Source organism: Xyrauchen texanus, chromosome 34 (assembly GCF_025860055.1).
Source record: "Xyrauchen texanus isolate HMW12.3.18 chromosome 34, RBS_HiC_50CHRs, whole genome shotgun sequence".
In the NCBI taxonomy this organism is placed as follows: domain Eukaryota; kingdom Metazoa; phylum Chordata; class Actinopteri; order Cypriniformes; family Catostomidae; genus Xyrauchen; species Xyrauchen texanus.
The window spans coordinates 19,077,384-19,095,590 of record NC_068309.1 but is presented as its reverse complement, the minus strand read 5'-3'; the positions used below and the strand labels follow the sequence as shown (position 1 = coordinate 19,095,590).

At 39.8% G+C, this 18,207-nt stretch overlaps 1 protein-coding gene across 4 annotated transcripts in view; it reads left to right on the top strand.

Moving 5' to 3' along the window:
• LOC127627447 (neural cell adhesion molecule 1-like) overlaps positions 1 to 18,207 on the top strand; it is a 311,535-nt gene that overhangs the window by 286,634 nt on the left and 6,694 nt on the right. For 2 of the 4 annotated variants that reach the window (XM_052103824.1, XM_052103823.1), the window contains 3 exons: positions 4,672 to 4,870; positions 5,560 to 5,676; positions 10,515 to 11,069. In XM_052103824.1, the coding sequence (XP_051959784.1) occupies positions 4,672 to 4,870; positions 5,560 to 5,676; positions 10,515 to 11,069 (871 nt within the window). The remainder of the gene's footprint in view (positions 1 to 4,671; positions 4,871 to 5,559; positions 5,677 to 10,514; positions 11,070 to 18,207) is intronic. The other 2 variants (XM_052103826.1, XM_052103825.1) reach the window with 1 other exon arrangement.

The window sequence follows — 18,207 nt, the reverse complement described above, 5'->3', positions numbered from 1 at the left end:
AGAAAGCTGTTGTGTTCCATGGAAGAAAGTCATACAGTTTTGGAACAACATTATGGTGAATTAATAATGACATAATTTTTATATTTGAGTGAACTATTCCTTTAATCATTGCGTTTTGAAGTTAGGTGACATTTCATGTCTGGAATGTTTAATGCCATTCTGGATGGATCACCAGATTCATTCAGACTACCAGAACTTTATTTGAAAATCCAAACTTGGCACCACCAGAAGTGCCACTTGTTCACACTTAACACTGAGAGTGACTGTGAGCAGGAATAGAGAGGAAAGTGCCAAGTCTGTGAGGAGAACAACCCGAGAATCCTCGGAGCTGACTGAATATTTGTAATGACCATGCTGCGACGGTTAAAACAAGCTTTTTCGGCTTTTAGCAAAAAGTCACATTCAACAGATGCCTCATAAGCATTGAAGCACTGCTCTGATGATCTGCTGTAGCTGCACAGCAAGATTCTCATGAATTGTAATAAACTGCACAGTTTGATTTTGATCCTGCCGTCCTTTTTATTTTCTATTCGAACATATTTCTTAACAGTAATATTCAACACAGTAGGTCAAGGTTTGGCTGGTTAGCATGAGCAGTTAGCCCCTGCTTGTATTTGCTAGAATTACACCATTATGGGGGCAAAAAGCCTGCTTCTCCATTGAAATCCAAGAGTAGACATGTTTACTGAAGGGAAAAAAATGCTTTGCAAAGCAATATATAAACAATATTTTATATTATAGATTTTCAATAAATTTAGCAATTTTATATTATAGATTTTCAATATTTTTTATGTTTTACCAGTGCCTCCATTTTTGGAGGGCTCTAAAAATGCTAAATTTACTTTTCCCCTTGCTTCTGCCTTAAAGGGATAGTTCATCCAAAAATGAAAACGTTCTCATCATTTACTAACCCTCATGGCATCCCAGATGTGTATGAATTAATTTTTTCTACAGAACACAAATTAAGATTTTTAGAAGAATATTTTTGCTCTGTAGGTCCATACAATACAAGTGAATGGTGACCCGACAAGCTCCAAAGCTGTATAATAATAGTTGTGGGTGAGAAACAGATACATGTTTAAGTCTTTTATTTTACTGTAAATCTCAACTTTCACTTTCACATTCTGAAAGTGGAGATTTATAGTATTGATTGAAATATTGATCTGTTTCTCACCCAAAATGATTGCATCACTTCGGAAGACATACTGTATATTAAACCACTAGAGGTGTATGGATTACTTTTATGCTGCCTTTACGTGATTTTTGGAGCTTGAAATGTCTGGTCACCATTCACTTGTATAGAATGGACCTACAGAGCTGAAATATTCTTCTAAAAATCTTTGTTTGTGTCCTGCAAAAGAAAGAAAGTCATACATCTTGGATGGCATGTTTGTTTGAACTATCCCTATAATAAGTGTCCGTGTATGGCAGGACAGTCACTAGTGAAAGGCCTGTGGCTGCACATTTTCTTGTGGTGTCATAAACAAAGCAAAAATGTCAGGAGGTAAATTTCCTGCGAATCCTGAGTGATTAGAGAGATGGCATTTAGGGCTCAGATGATAAGCTTAAAACGATGTCCAGAACTGAGCAAAGTATGCAGTGTGCATGTTGCGTACTTCTAGGGGTGTGCACCTGCCAAGCAACTGCCATTAAGATGAATGGTCATGCTAACAGATAGCTATCTCCAGGTATTATAGACCTTGTTTATTCTATTCAACAGAGAAATTAGTATTAGCCATTGTAATATAAATATAAAATGGCCTGCATGTCTCTAAGACATTTGAGCCTAGTGCTGAGTCAGCAGAACAGGGTGTTATTTGGCCAGTAAGGAAGCCTTTGTGCTCAGATGTGTGCCCTGATTTATCGCACTTGTTAAAATGCAGGCTGAAGCTCAGGAAAATAAGTGGCATCCCACTCCGTGCCCTGCTCTCGGCCCTTTCTGGCTGGGTAGTAGATTCGATCTGTCAGCTCTTCCTTCCACTACCCAGCCTGCACTGCTCTGCCATACACATTCATTGAGCGGGAGAGAGTCATTATGTGCTGGCCACTGCAATTTAAATTTTTATCTCAATGTCTACAGTACCAGATTATTTATACATAATGGTGATTTGTATAATTTTGTTGAAAAAATACTTTCTTCTATTCCAGAATAGCGTGGATAGACAACTATAAGTCATTCATTCGTAGGGTAATTCTTCTGAAAAGTGTAAATATTGGCTCAACCAATGGCATGAGTTTGGGGCAGGACTAGCAGTTCGCCCAACCAAAAGTATATGGGGGGAGTGTTTGGGAAAGCTTTTGGCAATTCTGCTTGGTCAGGGCCATTGCTTAAATTTATGAAGCCTGGGACAAAACTCAGGTCCCTTGATGAAGGCCCAGCGTTTGGTTATGCTTGTGGGGCAGAAATTACACACATCACCTTTAAAGGAATATTCCGGATTCAGTACAAGTTAAGCTCAATCGACAGCATTTGTGGCATAATGTTGATTACCACAAAAATTTGCTTCGACTTGTCCCGCCTTTACTTTAAAAAAGCAAATATATGGGTTTCAGTGAGGCACCTACAATGGAAGTGAATGTGGCTAATTTTTGGAGGGTTTAAGCAGAGAAATGTGAGGCTTATAACTTTATAAAAGCACTTGCATTAATTCTTCTGTTAAAACTTGTGTATTATTTGAGCTGTAAAATTTTTTGAATGTTTACAGTCATTTTAGGGTTTTAGGGTATGTTAAGATTACACGATTAATGAAGTTGCAACATTGGCTTTAACTTTACACAGAAAAGGTTAGTAAGTGATTTTATCACACTAATATCCTTTATGTCATGTGGCCATACTTTTGAAACAGTAAGTATTTTAATAAAATTGTAAGTGCCTCACTGGAACAAAGGTCTTTGCTTTTTTTTAAAGAAAAGGACAAACTAGTCAAAATAAATTTGCGTGGCAAAATGCCACAAATGCTGTCGAATGAGCTTAACTTGTACTGAACCCGGAACATTCCTTTAAGAATTGTTCATTTTCCCTGGTGGTCTTTTCAAGGGTTTTGTTTGTTAGGTAGTGCATGCTCTGAGAGGAGTACATCATGTTCTTTTTTATGCTTTTTTCTTTTGTTCAAGTGTTATAATGAGAAAAGTTGAAAATTGGATATTTTCCTGGAAGAGTTTTGTCTGAAGCATTTTCCCTCCAGGTCTCTATTGAGTGCATCAATAATTCATGATCTCCTTGATACATGTAGATGTGTTTTATGTCTTTATGTGGCTCCATCAATGATTTAGAAGGATGTTTCATTAGAGACAGGAAGTTTTCTTGAACTCTATACAAGCCTAATCAGACATTCAGTCAGCATGTTCAGCTTAATTCATGGTACAATCTATGGCTGTATACACACAAAGGAAACAATTGCATACTGAAGAAAGATAACAGGATTACACACTGGATGTTTTAAGGATAAAACATACAAAAATAGACAACTGAGGAAATACTGATTTTAATTCAAAAATGTGTGGTATGTTATGACACACTACATGGTCAATATATGTCGACACTGAACAGTTTTTGACTTAGTTCACACACATAAAAACTTTTATTTTATCAAAATGCTCCTCCTTTATCCACAGCTGGTTATGGAGCTGGTTTAAGTCTGAGCCCTCTCAAATCTCACTGCATATTAGCTTGGTTTAGCCCAAAAGCACCAATTGTTAATGCAAGTTCACTCCTTGACAAATTGTGTTAGTCGTCTCCATTATATCTGAGTGCTTTTCACTGTAAGCTCTGCCTGCAATATGAAGCCAAAAATGTATCACATATTTCAGTAAAAGCTGAGATTGATTGGATATGAATTGCCAGTTGACTGGTTTAAGATTCACTGATGCTGCAGGAAAATACATATACAGTAGCTGATGTTTATTTGAATTTTTTGATGCAATGTTTATTGACCAGTGTTGACAATTTTTTCGTCAGTTTACTGATCCAAATCATGCATTATGCAGGAATTATGTAGTTATTTAGTATTTTCATGTTGTAACTTTTGCATTCCTGGTAAGTAGCCTGTGTTTTTATGAGCTGAAAACATAGTCCTGCTATGTGTTTATCCATACATTCTGACCCTCATTCCTGTTGTGTTCTTTGTATTTTCATTAGTGTCAATTCTTTTTGCTTAGTGTGTGTGGTTACAGTGAAAGTTTTAAAGTGCTTAAATCTTAATATTGAAATTATCTTCAGATGTCAGTGCAATTTCTCTGTTGAAAAGTGTTTGCATGAATCTGAGCCGAATAAGCCTTTTATTAACCCTCTGAACAAGAATGCTGAAGTTCTGCACAAAGAAAGTTAATTATGTCTCCTGAATGCGCATACTGGATTCATTTCAATGTGAGTAGTGAGTGCCCTTGTTCACAGTGTCACTGTACTATATGATCTTATATTGTTTACTTTGTGAGTTTAACACATGCAATGCATCCCATTTTTTGCCATTTTGATAATCTATGAGGAAAACCTAAAAAAAATTGTGTGTTGTCTTCAAGAGACCTTGTCAATTCAACTTTTCATCAATTGCAAACTATGCAAAATATATTCAAACTGTAATTGTTCTAAATACCTCAAAATTTAAGGCAATGATGTCATCAAGGTTTTATTTCTTACGAATCTAAGTGTCTCCTCTTTTCCTCCTTCCAAAGAAATCAGCTCAGGTTTGGGCACTGGTGCCATTGTGGGCATCCTCATCGTGGTCTTCATCCTGCTTCTCTTTGGTGTGGACGTCACATGCTACTTCCTCAACAAGTGTGGTCTTCTCATGTGCATTGCTGTCAACTTCTGTGGCAAGTCCGGCCACTCTTCCAAGGACAAGGATATCGAAGAGGGAAAAGCTGCCTTCACGTGAGCTGTCTTTTCCTTCTCATCTCATCTGTGTGTTCCCTTGTCTGATGCGGCCATCCATCTCTGCTCTCCCATTGTTATCAGCCCGATCAGCTCTACAGGAGGGCTTGAGGCATGACTGATTGTGGTATATCTGACTCTGTGAATGAGAATGATGTGAATTTTGGCTCATTGCAGCAGTGTCAAGATAAGAGGAGAGGAGGAGAGCTGCATGCTGGTTAAGAATGAGATGAAAACAGTGCGGTTGGCAGTTGCATTTGCTTGCATTTGTTTAATAGCAATTCCCTGCTGAAAAAGGGCAATTTAAACCAGCCTGAGCTGGTTTGCTGGTCTCAGTTAGCTCAAGCTGGACTCTCAGCCTGGACAAGCTGGTCTTTGGCAGGTTTAGCTGGTCACCCAGCTGGTTTCCCACCCTAACCAGCTGTCAAATGTCTAAAACCAGCAAAACATAACAGCAAACTATTGTTTAAGCTGTTATTTCAGCAGGGTTTGGAATGCTATACCAAGAAAACCAGGCTGTTTCCTGCGTAACATTATCAATTAATAGTTTCATTACAATTTTAATCAGTTTTTATACTTGTAGCAAACAAGACCATTTTATTTCACTGCAAATCGCATGACCTCTGCTGTGCTTTGGCTGTTGGTCTTTGAATGTCTGTATAACTCTGGCGTGTTGTCCACTGTAACAGGAAGGATGAGTCCAAGGAGCCCATTGTGGAGGTAAGGACTGAGGAAGAACACACACCAAACCATGAGGGAGGTGGCACCACTGAACCCAATGAGACCACTCCTCTAACTGACCACGAGTGAGTCCCTGAACACACACATTCAACCCTGTTGCACACATAAAACCACACTCAACCAGGTAAAAGACACTTAACAATGCATGTAAGCTTATACACTGTACAAAAGTTGAACAACATGGAAAGAGGACATCTTTTCTTACATACTCTGGTGGCTAAAAGTTTGGAATAAGGTACAGAATTTACTCTTATGGAAAGAAATTGGTACTTTTATTAATCTAAGTGGCATTCAACTGATCACAATGTATAGTAAGGATATTAATAACATGAAAAATTACTATTATCATTTGAAATACATTTTCAGAACTTCTTTAACTACTTCAAAGATTTCTCATAAAAAAAAATCCTCCATGTGCAGCAATGACAGCTTTGCAGATCCTTGGCATTCTAGCTGTCAGTTTGCCCAGATACTCAGGTGACATTTCACCCCACACTTCCTATAGCACTTTCCATAGATATGGCTGTCTCTTTACAGTCTAGCTGATCACACAAAAGCTCAATGGGGTTAATATCCATAACACTCTTTTCTAATTATCTGTTGTCCAATGTCTGTGATTCTTTGCCCACTCTAATCTTTTCGTTTTGTTTTTCTGTTTCAAAAGGGTCTTTTGCTTTGCAATTCTTCCCATAAGGCCTGCACCCCTGAGTCTTCTCTTTACTGTTGTACGTGAAATGTCTAGGTTACTGTTGTAACCTCCATTCCCTGATGGAGGGAATGAGACGTTGTGTTGAAGAAGTGACACTAGGTGTCTCTCTTGAGAGCCACGCACATCTCTGAACTTGAGAAAAGGCCAATGAGTAATTGGCAGACAGAATTTGCATGTCCCGCCCCCGGACATAAAGGGAGGGAAATGCGTCTGTTCATTCAGGATTTTGCCTGAGGAGCCGACAATGAGGTTCGGCCGTAACAGTGGCTCGGTTCAGCGACGTGGCCGGGAGGACACAACGTCTCATTCCCTCCATTAGGGAACGGAGATTACAACAGTAACCTACACGTTCCCTGTCTGTCACTCACTTCGCCGTTGTGTCGAAGAAGTGACACTAGGGGTCCAATTTTATTCACGCCATGCGCTGAACCATGTATGTGTGCTGCTGACACAAGTGCAGGCAGGCAGTTGCGCACCAAAGCGACAGGCCGTGTCAAATTGTACGTACCCTTCCCCAATGTCCCATAAGATCGTCATAACCTTCTGGTTCCCTACACCCCGATATGGGGGGAACAAGGCGACGTGCCAAGCATGGGAGCAAGCCGCGCCAGCCACGCCTTTTCTCTCTCTATGTTTCTCGCATAGAGTTAAAGCAGCTGGGTCCATCTTAATGCTATCACACACATCGGGGAAGGCGTTCTTTCCCACTTCCTATTCTTTCAGGGGGGAAAGACCCTGTGGACACCACACCTGCACAGGCAGGGGGAGGTAAAGAGTGGTGAAATACATCACATGGGATTTCAGGACGCATGTGGAGAATGAGGCGGTGGTAGATCCTACCTCATTGGGAGGGAGGAGTTGCTACAAACACGGCAACCGGGCAGTGAGGCCAGTCCAAGGGAGACACTGTCCACTCACAAGGGGACCGTACCGCAGAAAATACACACAGGGGGACAAGTCCACACGGGGGCCTGACCTGTGGAGCACCTATTCCAGTAAAGAGTCATTTGAGTACTCATAGTGGGTCTGGTCGGGGAATTCCTCCGCTGAATTCGCAGACCTGAGTGCTAGGGAGGAGTCATCCAGGGAGCCAAGTTAGTGGGATATCCTGGGATAAGAGTGCACGATATTACCTCAGTGGAGGGAAAGGGCGCTAGGTGCAAGCGGTACACCCGGTCAGTTGTTACTGCGTTACCGAATTCTACCAGCTCGGACCTGAGAAAACACGCAATGAAACCGACTCAACCCTGAGATTGTAAAATCTCGTAAAGGTATTGGGTGTTGCCCAACCCGCTGCTCTGCATATGTCTGCTAAGAATGTGCCTTTGGCCAGTGCCCACGAGGATGCCACACTTCTCATCAAGTGTGCTTGAACCCACAAGGGGACGGGCACGGTCTGGGTGTGATAGGTGAATGCTTGGGAGCCTTCTGGGTCCTGGAGTTTGTTCGTAAGATGGGCGGCGTATGCTTCCTGTGGGGCGCTCAACGCTGAGGCTGAGAGCTGGCCCCAGGTTGAGGCGGAGCTGCACGTTTTCTGGAAGTTACAAGAGGACACCCTCGGCGGGCCTCCGTCTGCTTCTTCACCGCTAAGAACTGCTGGGCGAAGTCCTCGACTGTGTCGCCGAAGAGACCGAACTGGGAGATGGGCAATGAGGAAGCGTGCTTTGGCTGAACCTGATCGAGATGCGGGATGTGGCCACAGATGTCGTTCCTGAACCACAAGGGTGGCCATCGTCTGCCCGAGTGTCCCTGTGGGCGAGGTCGGTCGCTGAGCGCAGTTCCTGCAACACGTCAGGGTCAGGACTACCCAAGTGCAGATCTTTAAGTGCCTTGGACTGGAGGACTTGCAGGAGGTCCATGGCATGCAAGGCGGAAGCGGCCCGTCCGGCGGCGCTGTAGGCTTTGGAGGTCAGTGACGACGTCATCCTACAGGCCCTGGAGGGGAGCACCGGGCGATCATCCAGCTCAGGGGGCTCAAGAGGATAGGCAGACTGGCCGTGAGGCGAGCCGCTGTCACCCCGAAGTCAACGAGCGTGTCAGGGGGTGGGTGGTTTGTGGGGAGGTACCCGGCGAAACCGAGCCCACTGCAATCCCCAAAATGCCTCCATCGCCAGCCGGGTCGTCCTCAATCCCGTGGGAAGAAGGAGCGATGCGGGGGGGCGACTGGAGTGGCGTTCCTTTTTAGGAAGGAAAGCCGCGACCGCAACATTGCCATGGTAAGGTTCTCGCAGTGAGAACACGAACCATCCACAAACGCTGCCTCAGTGTGATCATGGCCCAAACACACGTCAGGAGCAGAGAGAACTCGACCGCATCCAGGAACTACAGAGGGGCGGAAGGGCATCTTTATAAAGACGCATCCTTAAAAGGACGTTCAACGCCGCTGTGTATTGCTCTTTTAGAGAATCAAACTCTTTCACAATATTCTCTTTTAGACAGTGCTGTCGAAGCGCCCAGGGGCAAAGCTGCACTGCCGTGCAGAGAAGGAGAAAGCTGCTGATATGTGCCGTAGATTCAACAGCATATGCTCTTAGAGATGAGGTGAACAGTTTTGTGAACCGCAGCTCGCTGCTCACACAACCGGAGAAAATTTCCTCACATTTCCCTCCCTTTATACCCGTATGTCCGGGGGCAGCACATGCAATTTCTGTCTGCCAGTTTCTCATTGGCCTTTTCTCAAGTTCAGAGATGCGCGAGGATCTCAAGAGAGACCCCTAGTGTCTCTTCTTCGACACAAGGTCGAAGTGAGTGACAGATGGGGAACTGATGTTGACCATGTAGAATTCACAGCTGACAGCAGAGGACATGTGAGGCATCTATTCCTCAAACTAGAGACTCTGATGTACGTATCCTCTTGTTTAGTTGTACATCTGGCCTTCCACATCTCTTTATGTCCTTATTAGAGCCAGTTGTCCTTTGTTTTTGAAGACTGTAGTGTACACCTTTGTATGAAATCTTCAGGTTTTTGGCAATTTCAAGCATTGTATAGCCTTCAATCCTCAAAACAATGATTGACTGATGAGTTTCTAGAGAAAGCTGTTTCTTTTTTGCCATTTTTGACCTAATATTAACCTTAAGACATGCCAGTATATTGCATACTGTGGCAACTCAAAAACGAACTCAAAGACAATGTTAAGCTTAATTTAAAAACCAAATAGCTTTCAGCAGTGTTTGATATAATGGCAAGTGATTTTCTAGTACCAAATGAGCAATTTAGCATGATTACTCAAGGATAAGGTGTTGGAGTGATGGCTGCTGGAAATGGGGTCTGTCTAGAGTTGATAAGAAAAATTTTTTTCAAATAGAGTTCAGATGGTGCTGATCAGTTATGTTCTGACTATACTTTGTGATCAGCTGAATGCCACTTTTGTGAATTAAAATACCAGTTTCCTTCCAAAACAGCAAAATCTGTAAATTATTCCAAACTTTTGGCTGCCAGTGTACATGGTCAATCAAACATAAAGAACACATAAAAAAGGCTTTTCAATAGTAAACATCCTAGCTTTATGTCCAAACATTAGCAAGTGAACCACATCCTGTATCTTTATGGGCTATCAGTCCCAATCGTTTGTTTCCGCGAATTAATCAAAATAATGTTTATGCAAAACCATTTAATTCAAAGTCCAAATTTAAAACTTGAGGTATTATGGTTGTAAATCTATGTATCTAATAGGCTTCACATCTAAATAATGTTTGTTCTAGATCAAAGAAAATGAGTCAAATGAGACACATTTGCTGCTATAGGGCTATTTGTTGAATGTTGCAACTATAACAGAAGTAGGGCCTTTCTGGAGCAGTTAGTAGCATGTTATTCATTATTCTTGACTGCAACATAATGCAAATAATCAGTCTACTCACCCTAGGAAGGAACACATGAGATAGCTACAATTAATGTTATTGGATGTTCCCGCTGGGCTTCCAGTAATGTCTACTATTAACATCTACTTGTGTTTATTGAGTTTAACTGCCCCTCTGTGGTAGTTTAATTCTATAGACACCACACACCCCTTAATTTTCTTATACCTTGTAACTGCCTAACATGATATGTTTGATCTTTACTTTGACATGCATGTTACTTTTACTTGTGTGTGTATATTTTACCTTGGCCCTCCTCTCCTCCCCTTGCCCTCCCTTTTCTTGTGTGGATCCCTCTCTTTCTCCATGCTCCTCTTTCTCTTCCCCCTGTTCTCACAGGCACGCTGCTGACACCACAGCAACCATAGTGGACTTGCTTCCTTCTGTAACCACTAACTCAGACCCCAGCTCTGACAGCCACGCTAGCGATAGCACCACCCTTACCTCAAGCACCGCCCCTGCAGCTGATCCTAAACCCGCTCCCCAGTCCAGTATCCCTAAAGCTAGTGTAACCTCTCCTACCTCCCCACAAGCTGCTGCCCCCGCAGCTGTGGCCCCTCTTGTGGACCTGAGCGATACACCCTCCAACCAGAACTCAAAGTCCTTAGATGCCCGCCCTGCATCTGATTCAACCACCCCAACCTCCATGACCCCTGCAGATTTGTCCAAAGCTGAATCTACCAAGCCCCATGCGGGAGAGCCAGCACTGAGTGCTGGTGCAAAGGGCTCTACTGAGTCGACTCCCAGCAATGCTGCAAATCCCCCCCAAACTAAGGACTCTCGGGTACAGGGAGGTGACCAGAAGACCACAGATAGTGACCTTGCCAAGAATGTGTTTGATGCGCTGGCCAAGCCCACCACCACTGCCTCATCCACTGCACCCAACCAGGACGAGTATGGCCACCTCTAGATCTTTAGTAATGTTTGTTCACTGCAGAAAAACATTTTCTCACTCATTATTTTTGTCTTGTTTTCCTGTAAAAATATCTAAACATCCTAAAGCGTAATATTCAGTTTATCACCTGCATTGCTCGGGCAGTAATAGTTTTGAATAAAGCGCAGTCTATATTAGAAATTAGAAAGAAGGTGTGTTTTTGTGAAAAGAATGACAATGACTTAAAGGGATAGTTCACCCAAAAATGTAAATGCTGCCATCATTTACTCCCCCTTGTTATAGTCTTCAGTGGAAACCAACAGGAGATTTTAGACAGAATGATCCAAGAAAATCATGGGTTTGGAACAAAATCAGGGTGAGAAAATGATATCAGAATTTTCCTTTTTGGTTGAAGTATCCCTTTCATTTAAATACTGAAGTTGCAGCATTATTTCAGAGCCGTTTGCACTCGTTTAAATGTAGATTGTTGGTGGTTAGCGAATAAGACGCAAGTTTTATACCATGCACAAAAGTGGTGCAACTGTTTAGTGAATTCACTCCTGAGTCTCCTGAGAAACAAAATGTTGTGATATTTGTGCTACAACAAGAAAGAAAGACTATTTGCCAATGGGGAAAGGAAAATAAACTTACTTAAGAGAGGGGGGGGTATTTTTAAAAAAAAATTTAAGTTTGTGCTTGAAACAGGATTTTAAGATTTTTCTAAAAAGAAGACTTTTTTTTCAAAAAAAAAAAAAAGAAGAATTTTTGCTTCTTTAATGTTGATTTTGTTTTAAGGATGTTTTTACTTGATATTTTACTGGAAGGCAAGACAAAAATACTGAGTAATAAAATATTTATTTATTATTATTTTTCATTTTTTTGCAGTGTATCTCTTTCCTTAACCATCTACGTTTTCTTTCTTGTCTGTCTGTGTTCTCCCTCAACACCACCATATTCCTTGTACACTCACTCTCTCACTCACTTGCACACTTTACTTCCACTACTCAATATAATACCAGAATTTCATCAGGATTGTCATGCATCTTTAATCTCACAGTATTCCATTTGTTATTTAAATGAAATCTGACTTGGTATAGTAAGCCACGGTTGCTTCCACAGTGTTTATTTGCACCTCTGTAGACACCGGATCAATGGCGACACTACAAGACAAAGCCATTATAAATGTGTGAAATTGTTCTTTCAGTTTTGTTTTGAGCAGCACGCTAAGTAATTTCTCCATTATAATTGGCAGAGCCTCACAATGATTGGTTGTCTCAAATGTAACAATTCTGTTGATGATTTAAAATTATAGCTTTCAAGGCTGAAAGGGAAAGTAAGAAATAAATTAACAGTCTTAATGTTTTTGTTAATAAAAATCCTGTTAGAGAAGGCTAAAGTATGACCATTGTAATTATATTAACACTGTAGACAAGGTGCAGAGTGATTTGTTGCACCATTTGTGAAATGTCTTTAAACGGCCAACTGGTACTGTGTTGTGCAAGATTCTGTTCCCCTGCAGAATCCTAATCCCCCTTCTTTTTTAGTAGTGGTAGCATTCTAGTATATGCTAGACTAGCATGCAAATCGGTCAGCGTTTAGGATATCAAAAGTACTGGTACTTTGGTAGTAAGTCAATGCTAAACTAAAAATTATTTATATATACAAGTGTTTCTGCTGTACCGGTGGTACCAAGTACCGACTCGCAAGCTGTTTGACTAACGCACCGCATCTTTCAAATGCTCACACGCTTACTTAAGCGCATGCTCTGGTACTCCTTTTAAACCAAAATGGTGACATTTGTCATGTCAGAGCTGGTGCTCAACCGGAAGAACTGAGAAGCATTCAGATCACTTCTCAGCGATTATGAGGAGTTCCAATTAAAGGTCAAAAACATTTAATTGTCAACATGCCCGTCAGAGGCAGTATTAATGTAAAGACAGTCAAGTAATGGCAAACTGGTGGAATTTAAACAGTCAGGTACTGTAGTATGTTTCAATATAAGATTTGAGCTTTAGACCTTGCAGTCGCTGTCTATTGTGTTGTTAATATGAGTCAAACAACAGTATTAAAAGAAAACCCACATACTGCTACATTGAAAAGAAAATCACTCAAAGACATTCATGTATTTCTTTTTTATCACTGTTCTTTAGTTTACATTATAGTTAGTTCTATATTATTATAAATGTTTACCTGAGTAATTACTTAAAAACACGAAGCAGTAGTTTATTATGTACATTAATATATAGCTTTTTAAATAGGCTAAAGCAGTGTGTTCAACAGCATATTGCAGGGCTAGTCAACTGGCAGCCTGCTGGCCAAAACTGGCCCACCAATCACTACTATCTGGCCCTCAAACTGATTTTGGTAAAATCGCATCCAAGTCTATCATCCAAGCACTCAACTTTTAGGTGAGCATATTTTATTGTGTCTTATTCAATCAAATGGAATTATGCAAATTCCTTAGCCGCTGAGTGCAGTCAAATCTACAGACTTAAAAAAATATGTCTCAGCAATACAAATACTTGTTACAGAAGTGATGTCAGCTCATATGCACAACATTTTTCAACAAGATAAATCAATGTGGAAAACTGAACCTTCAAAGAAAATGCACAGAAATGTTTGCTTTTATTTTACATTCTTCAAGTGTTAAACGTGTGTGTCTTATCAGTTCAGGGTCAGTAAAAGCGTCTATATAAAAGCTCTTTATTCAACTGTGTGTCAGTATTCTCAATCCTGAACATCTGTTTACCAATGTTATCTGCACAAGTATGTGCAGGAAAAGGACAGGCTAAGTTTTCTGGAAGGCTAATAGAGAAAAATGCAGTAGACATTTTCTCTTTTTCGGTTTTAAATATATCTTATGTAAAAAGACAGTATAATCAAATTAGATTACCGTTGTTTACTTATGTGCGTTGATTTTGTAAAGGATATGGACAGCTCTAAATGTTCTTTCTCAGTTTTCATAATTTGTAAACAATAGACCTATCTTATGTTAAAATAATCATTATTATTTATTTGTTCAAAGTAAAGTTGATCAAAACCTATTTGTTAGTTGAGGATGTGAGTTTTTTTCTTCAGCCAGATCTTAAGATGGAATTTATGGCCAGACCTTAAGAAATGTTAACTGAATACCTCTGACTATTTTAATGTAATTAAACACATAGTATTAACTACGTTTTGTTTTTCATGTTAACATGTTAGTTAAAATGAAAGTGTTAGCCAAAGATAAATATGGCAAAAGTTTGGCTCCTGTCGAGTTTTCATCTGGATAATCTGTCCCCCGCAAGGAAGTTGAGCTGAAGAGCCCTGGCATTTTACCTATTTTTGCTGTGGTATCAAAATTGTTATAGAGAATCATCAAAGTTTTCTGGTATTGGTATGACTACAGAAATGTTGGTATTATGACAATCCTAGTCAACGGTATGCTAAATTAGCATGCTAATCAGCTAGCAGTATGCTAAACTAGTAGGCTAACTGGTTAGCTTGCAAACTGTGAATTTCACCATTTATATGTTTGATTATATAATAAGTAGAGCTGTCAGAATTAACGCTTTAACGCATGCGATTAATAAAAAAAAGTTTATGATTATTAATTTGTCTTAATCTCGAATAACACATTTACCACAAATACAGCATTAACCATCATACATATTTCTTTGAAGTGTGGAACCTTTGTAATGTGTCCGCCCGGAGACATTACACTGACGCACACTTCACAACACACACACAACAACACTTCTATGTCAGTGATAAAATGGAGAAAGGTCCTCTTAGCTCTATTTGAAGTCCAGAGGGTATTTGTGATATAAATCAAGTATTTCTTAAGCCTATTTAAGGCGTATTTCAATTACCACAGAAGCAGGTCAAGTCTTAACTATCACCAATATGCAGAATGAGACGTTTTTGTCTGCAAGCTCTTTTCATGTGGAGTTCAAAGTGGCATTGACGTTCTGACATGAATCATGAACACGGCTTCACGAATGCTGTAGCAAAGTGGATAGACAGTCGACTGGCAGATTAATATTGTGGAGGATGAGAGTTTAAGAGATTTAATGCCCATTACAATGAAAATGTAACCTATGTGGGGACTAGTTATTTCAATTAGTCAAACTCCCACTTAGACATTGGAAACGTGTAAAATTACTTGAATTGTTGATATTTCTGTGCATTTTTATCTTTATATTGTAAAAGGCTTCGTTTTGAAAATGTTAATAAAGTGTTATATCATTACATGAAATAAATGCAGTTTGACAGGAAAAGAAGTATATAAGGGGCCCTATTTTATGAGCGTAAGTGTTATGTGTTATGTGCAAGGAAAATGCCTGAATTTGCAAAATTTTGACTGCAACTTCGATGCATTTCATGATTTTAAAGTTGTGTTAATAAATTCAGCAGGCTTACGCATCATGAATGAGAGACCAAACCTTGTGTTTTTTGCAGATGTAGGGCTAAATCTGGGGCCTATAAAATAAAAAATGTAAATGTGAAGACAGAAACTAGTAATAGACCATAGTAAACACATGGAAGCATGGATCTCCTTCAATACCATGGTTAGATGTAACATGATTTCTATAAAACAAACTATGGCATTTTTGTAATTATAAAGAGTAGACATACAACACATGTACAAACAAATAAATAAAAAATGTAAATATAACTTGACGATAGATTTAATTATTATGACTGACAAACACCACCCCATTTGTAACCAAATGCCCCGCTATCTACTAATTTGCTCTCAGTGCCCCCTGGCATCCTTTGAATACCCCCTGGGGGGGCAGTAAACCCCCCCCCCCCCCCCCTGTTGAGAACCCCCGCTCTACAACAAAAGGTGGAACATCACTAGTCAAAATTAAATCATAAATACAATTGTACAGTAAATATACAAGAATAATAATACATTGAAGACTCTTAATTTAGTCTTTTTCCCCATTGTGAAGTCACAGAGCCACACCAGTTAAATTTGCCAAGAAAAAGTGCATTAATTTGTTTTAGTTATCAGACATATGTGACATTTTTTATTATAAGGATGTCATGCGATGTCCTTTGTTGTCTTTCCCATCTTTCTCTTCCTCATCTTTCTCTGAAGAGCGTACTCAAACAGGGCATATTTAAGTCCATCCATAGGAAAAAAGAACATAGGCTTCCTTTATCTACAGCAGACCCCATTCTTCATACATATAAACATAACAATAAAGATTATTGAAAAATAAACTTTGACCTCAAGAAAGTTGAACACAAATCAACAAAATCTCATACATTTTGGTTTCAACAAACGGCTTCAATAGCGACTGAAGGTGCATAATTTGATGTTCTGTACTTTCAGAATTTGGACATGAATTTTATTATCACCTGCTGGTGAATAATCCAAACTGCAGAGGCAGAACTGAATTGTGACATTACGCTGAGTTAAGAGGTGGTAATGAAACGTCTTAGTGCAACGACTAAATTCTTAGGAAAATAGCAAATTGCATCAATTCATTTACATATAATACACCCACAGTTTGTGCACCTACACCCACAGTTGTGCAAAAACTCCCACCAATGGCCAGTTACAAATTTCACTGCATTTTATGCACTCACAAAAATAGAGCCCGTAGTGTCAAATTTCAACACTTTCAAAATCTGCGTTTAATCGATTAACGATAAACAAATGTGAGATTAAGTGTTATTTAAAAATTGTAAACGACTTACAGCATTAACTTTAAGATATGTGACATGTAACATACATTAATTGTTATGTTTATGTAGTTAAAGGTGCACTAAGTAATTTACCTTTTTGCTAATGCTAAACTTTTAAATAGAAATAGTAATATTAGCATGGTATTTTTGAAAAATCTCTTTAAAAGTATGTACACTCAAATGAGATGAAGACTCTAGTCATGTTAGTCTTAGTTTGATTATTTAATTTCTGCAAAGGCAGCGGTTACTGAGAACTTCTGGTTTTGCGTAATGCTGCATCTACGCCGCTAGTTGCCAGTGCAGCATGAATACAAATATTACTGACTGCACCTTTAACTTCATGAAGTGAATTTGTAGAACTTCTATTCAGACATTAAATACATTACCCATTACAAAGTTCTTTGGGGTCACTTTTCGGTCCATGGGGGACAGGAATCTGCAGGATGATTGAATCTTCCAAAACACCAGATCCCCACACATTTGTTGGAACCATGCTGACTCTGAGTGCATCATATCAGCAACCCTAAATAAAGATGCACACCCCTGTGGTTTCATCCAGTCAGTGGCTACAATTAAAAAAACATTTAATTTATGACAGATTCAGTTCTGCTTGCTTGGTAGAGGTGTCTAATGGAGCCAGAAATATATTCATTCAACTTGTGTGGGGTGAGCGGCTGTATCGAACGCCAGATCCTGTGAGCTTGCATGATTCAACCACCTCAGTACCATTCTGTAGCTCTGTGTTCTGAAATACAGAGAAAATCAGTTGTTAACAGTCAGCCACGATTTCCAGCAGGGAATTATGGTGAGCAAGGCATTTGTTAAATATTTACTAGAGACTTTGTTTTCACCACATCCCCTTGTGCTTTGCCGTTTGCACTTTCTATGTATGGCCCAGCATATGTCATGCTTGTTCTCTCTTTGCCCAGCTCAGTTGTCTAATTTGAGCAAGAACATTCCAGGGAGGCTCCCTCTCATTGACTACCAGCTGAGCTCATTGGATTACCTGTCTGTAAATTGCGTGGAAGATTTAAGGCTACCTGACTGCTTTTTCACAGACCCTACAAAATATCAATGAAACAACTGAGTTTTCCATCTTAAAACTCTCGAGCCTGGTGTCGAGACATAGCTTGACATTGTTCACATTAGGGAAGCAAGTTTGCACATTTAAAGATTTACGTCTCACTGTGGATGCAAACTGACAAATGACGGATATAGTTTTTCCTGGTCTTCAGAAGTTTTCTTTTTCTTTCAGTTAGGGTTGGATGATATAGCTGAATCTCCCTATTTTATCTCTATATATTTCTGCCTTTTGACGATAAACAAAATATATTTAATGTAGAAGCAGAAGCATGTAAGTCGATATATGTTTGATACACATAGATATTTATACATTTGTTCTGAAGATTCTGTATTTTATAATTTCTGTCCAATCAGAGCAAACATTGTTAAACATCAAAATGTTTAATACAAGAA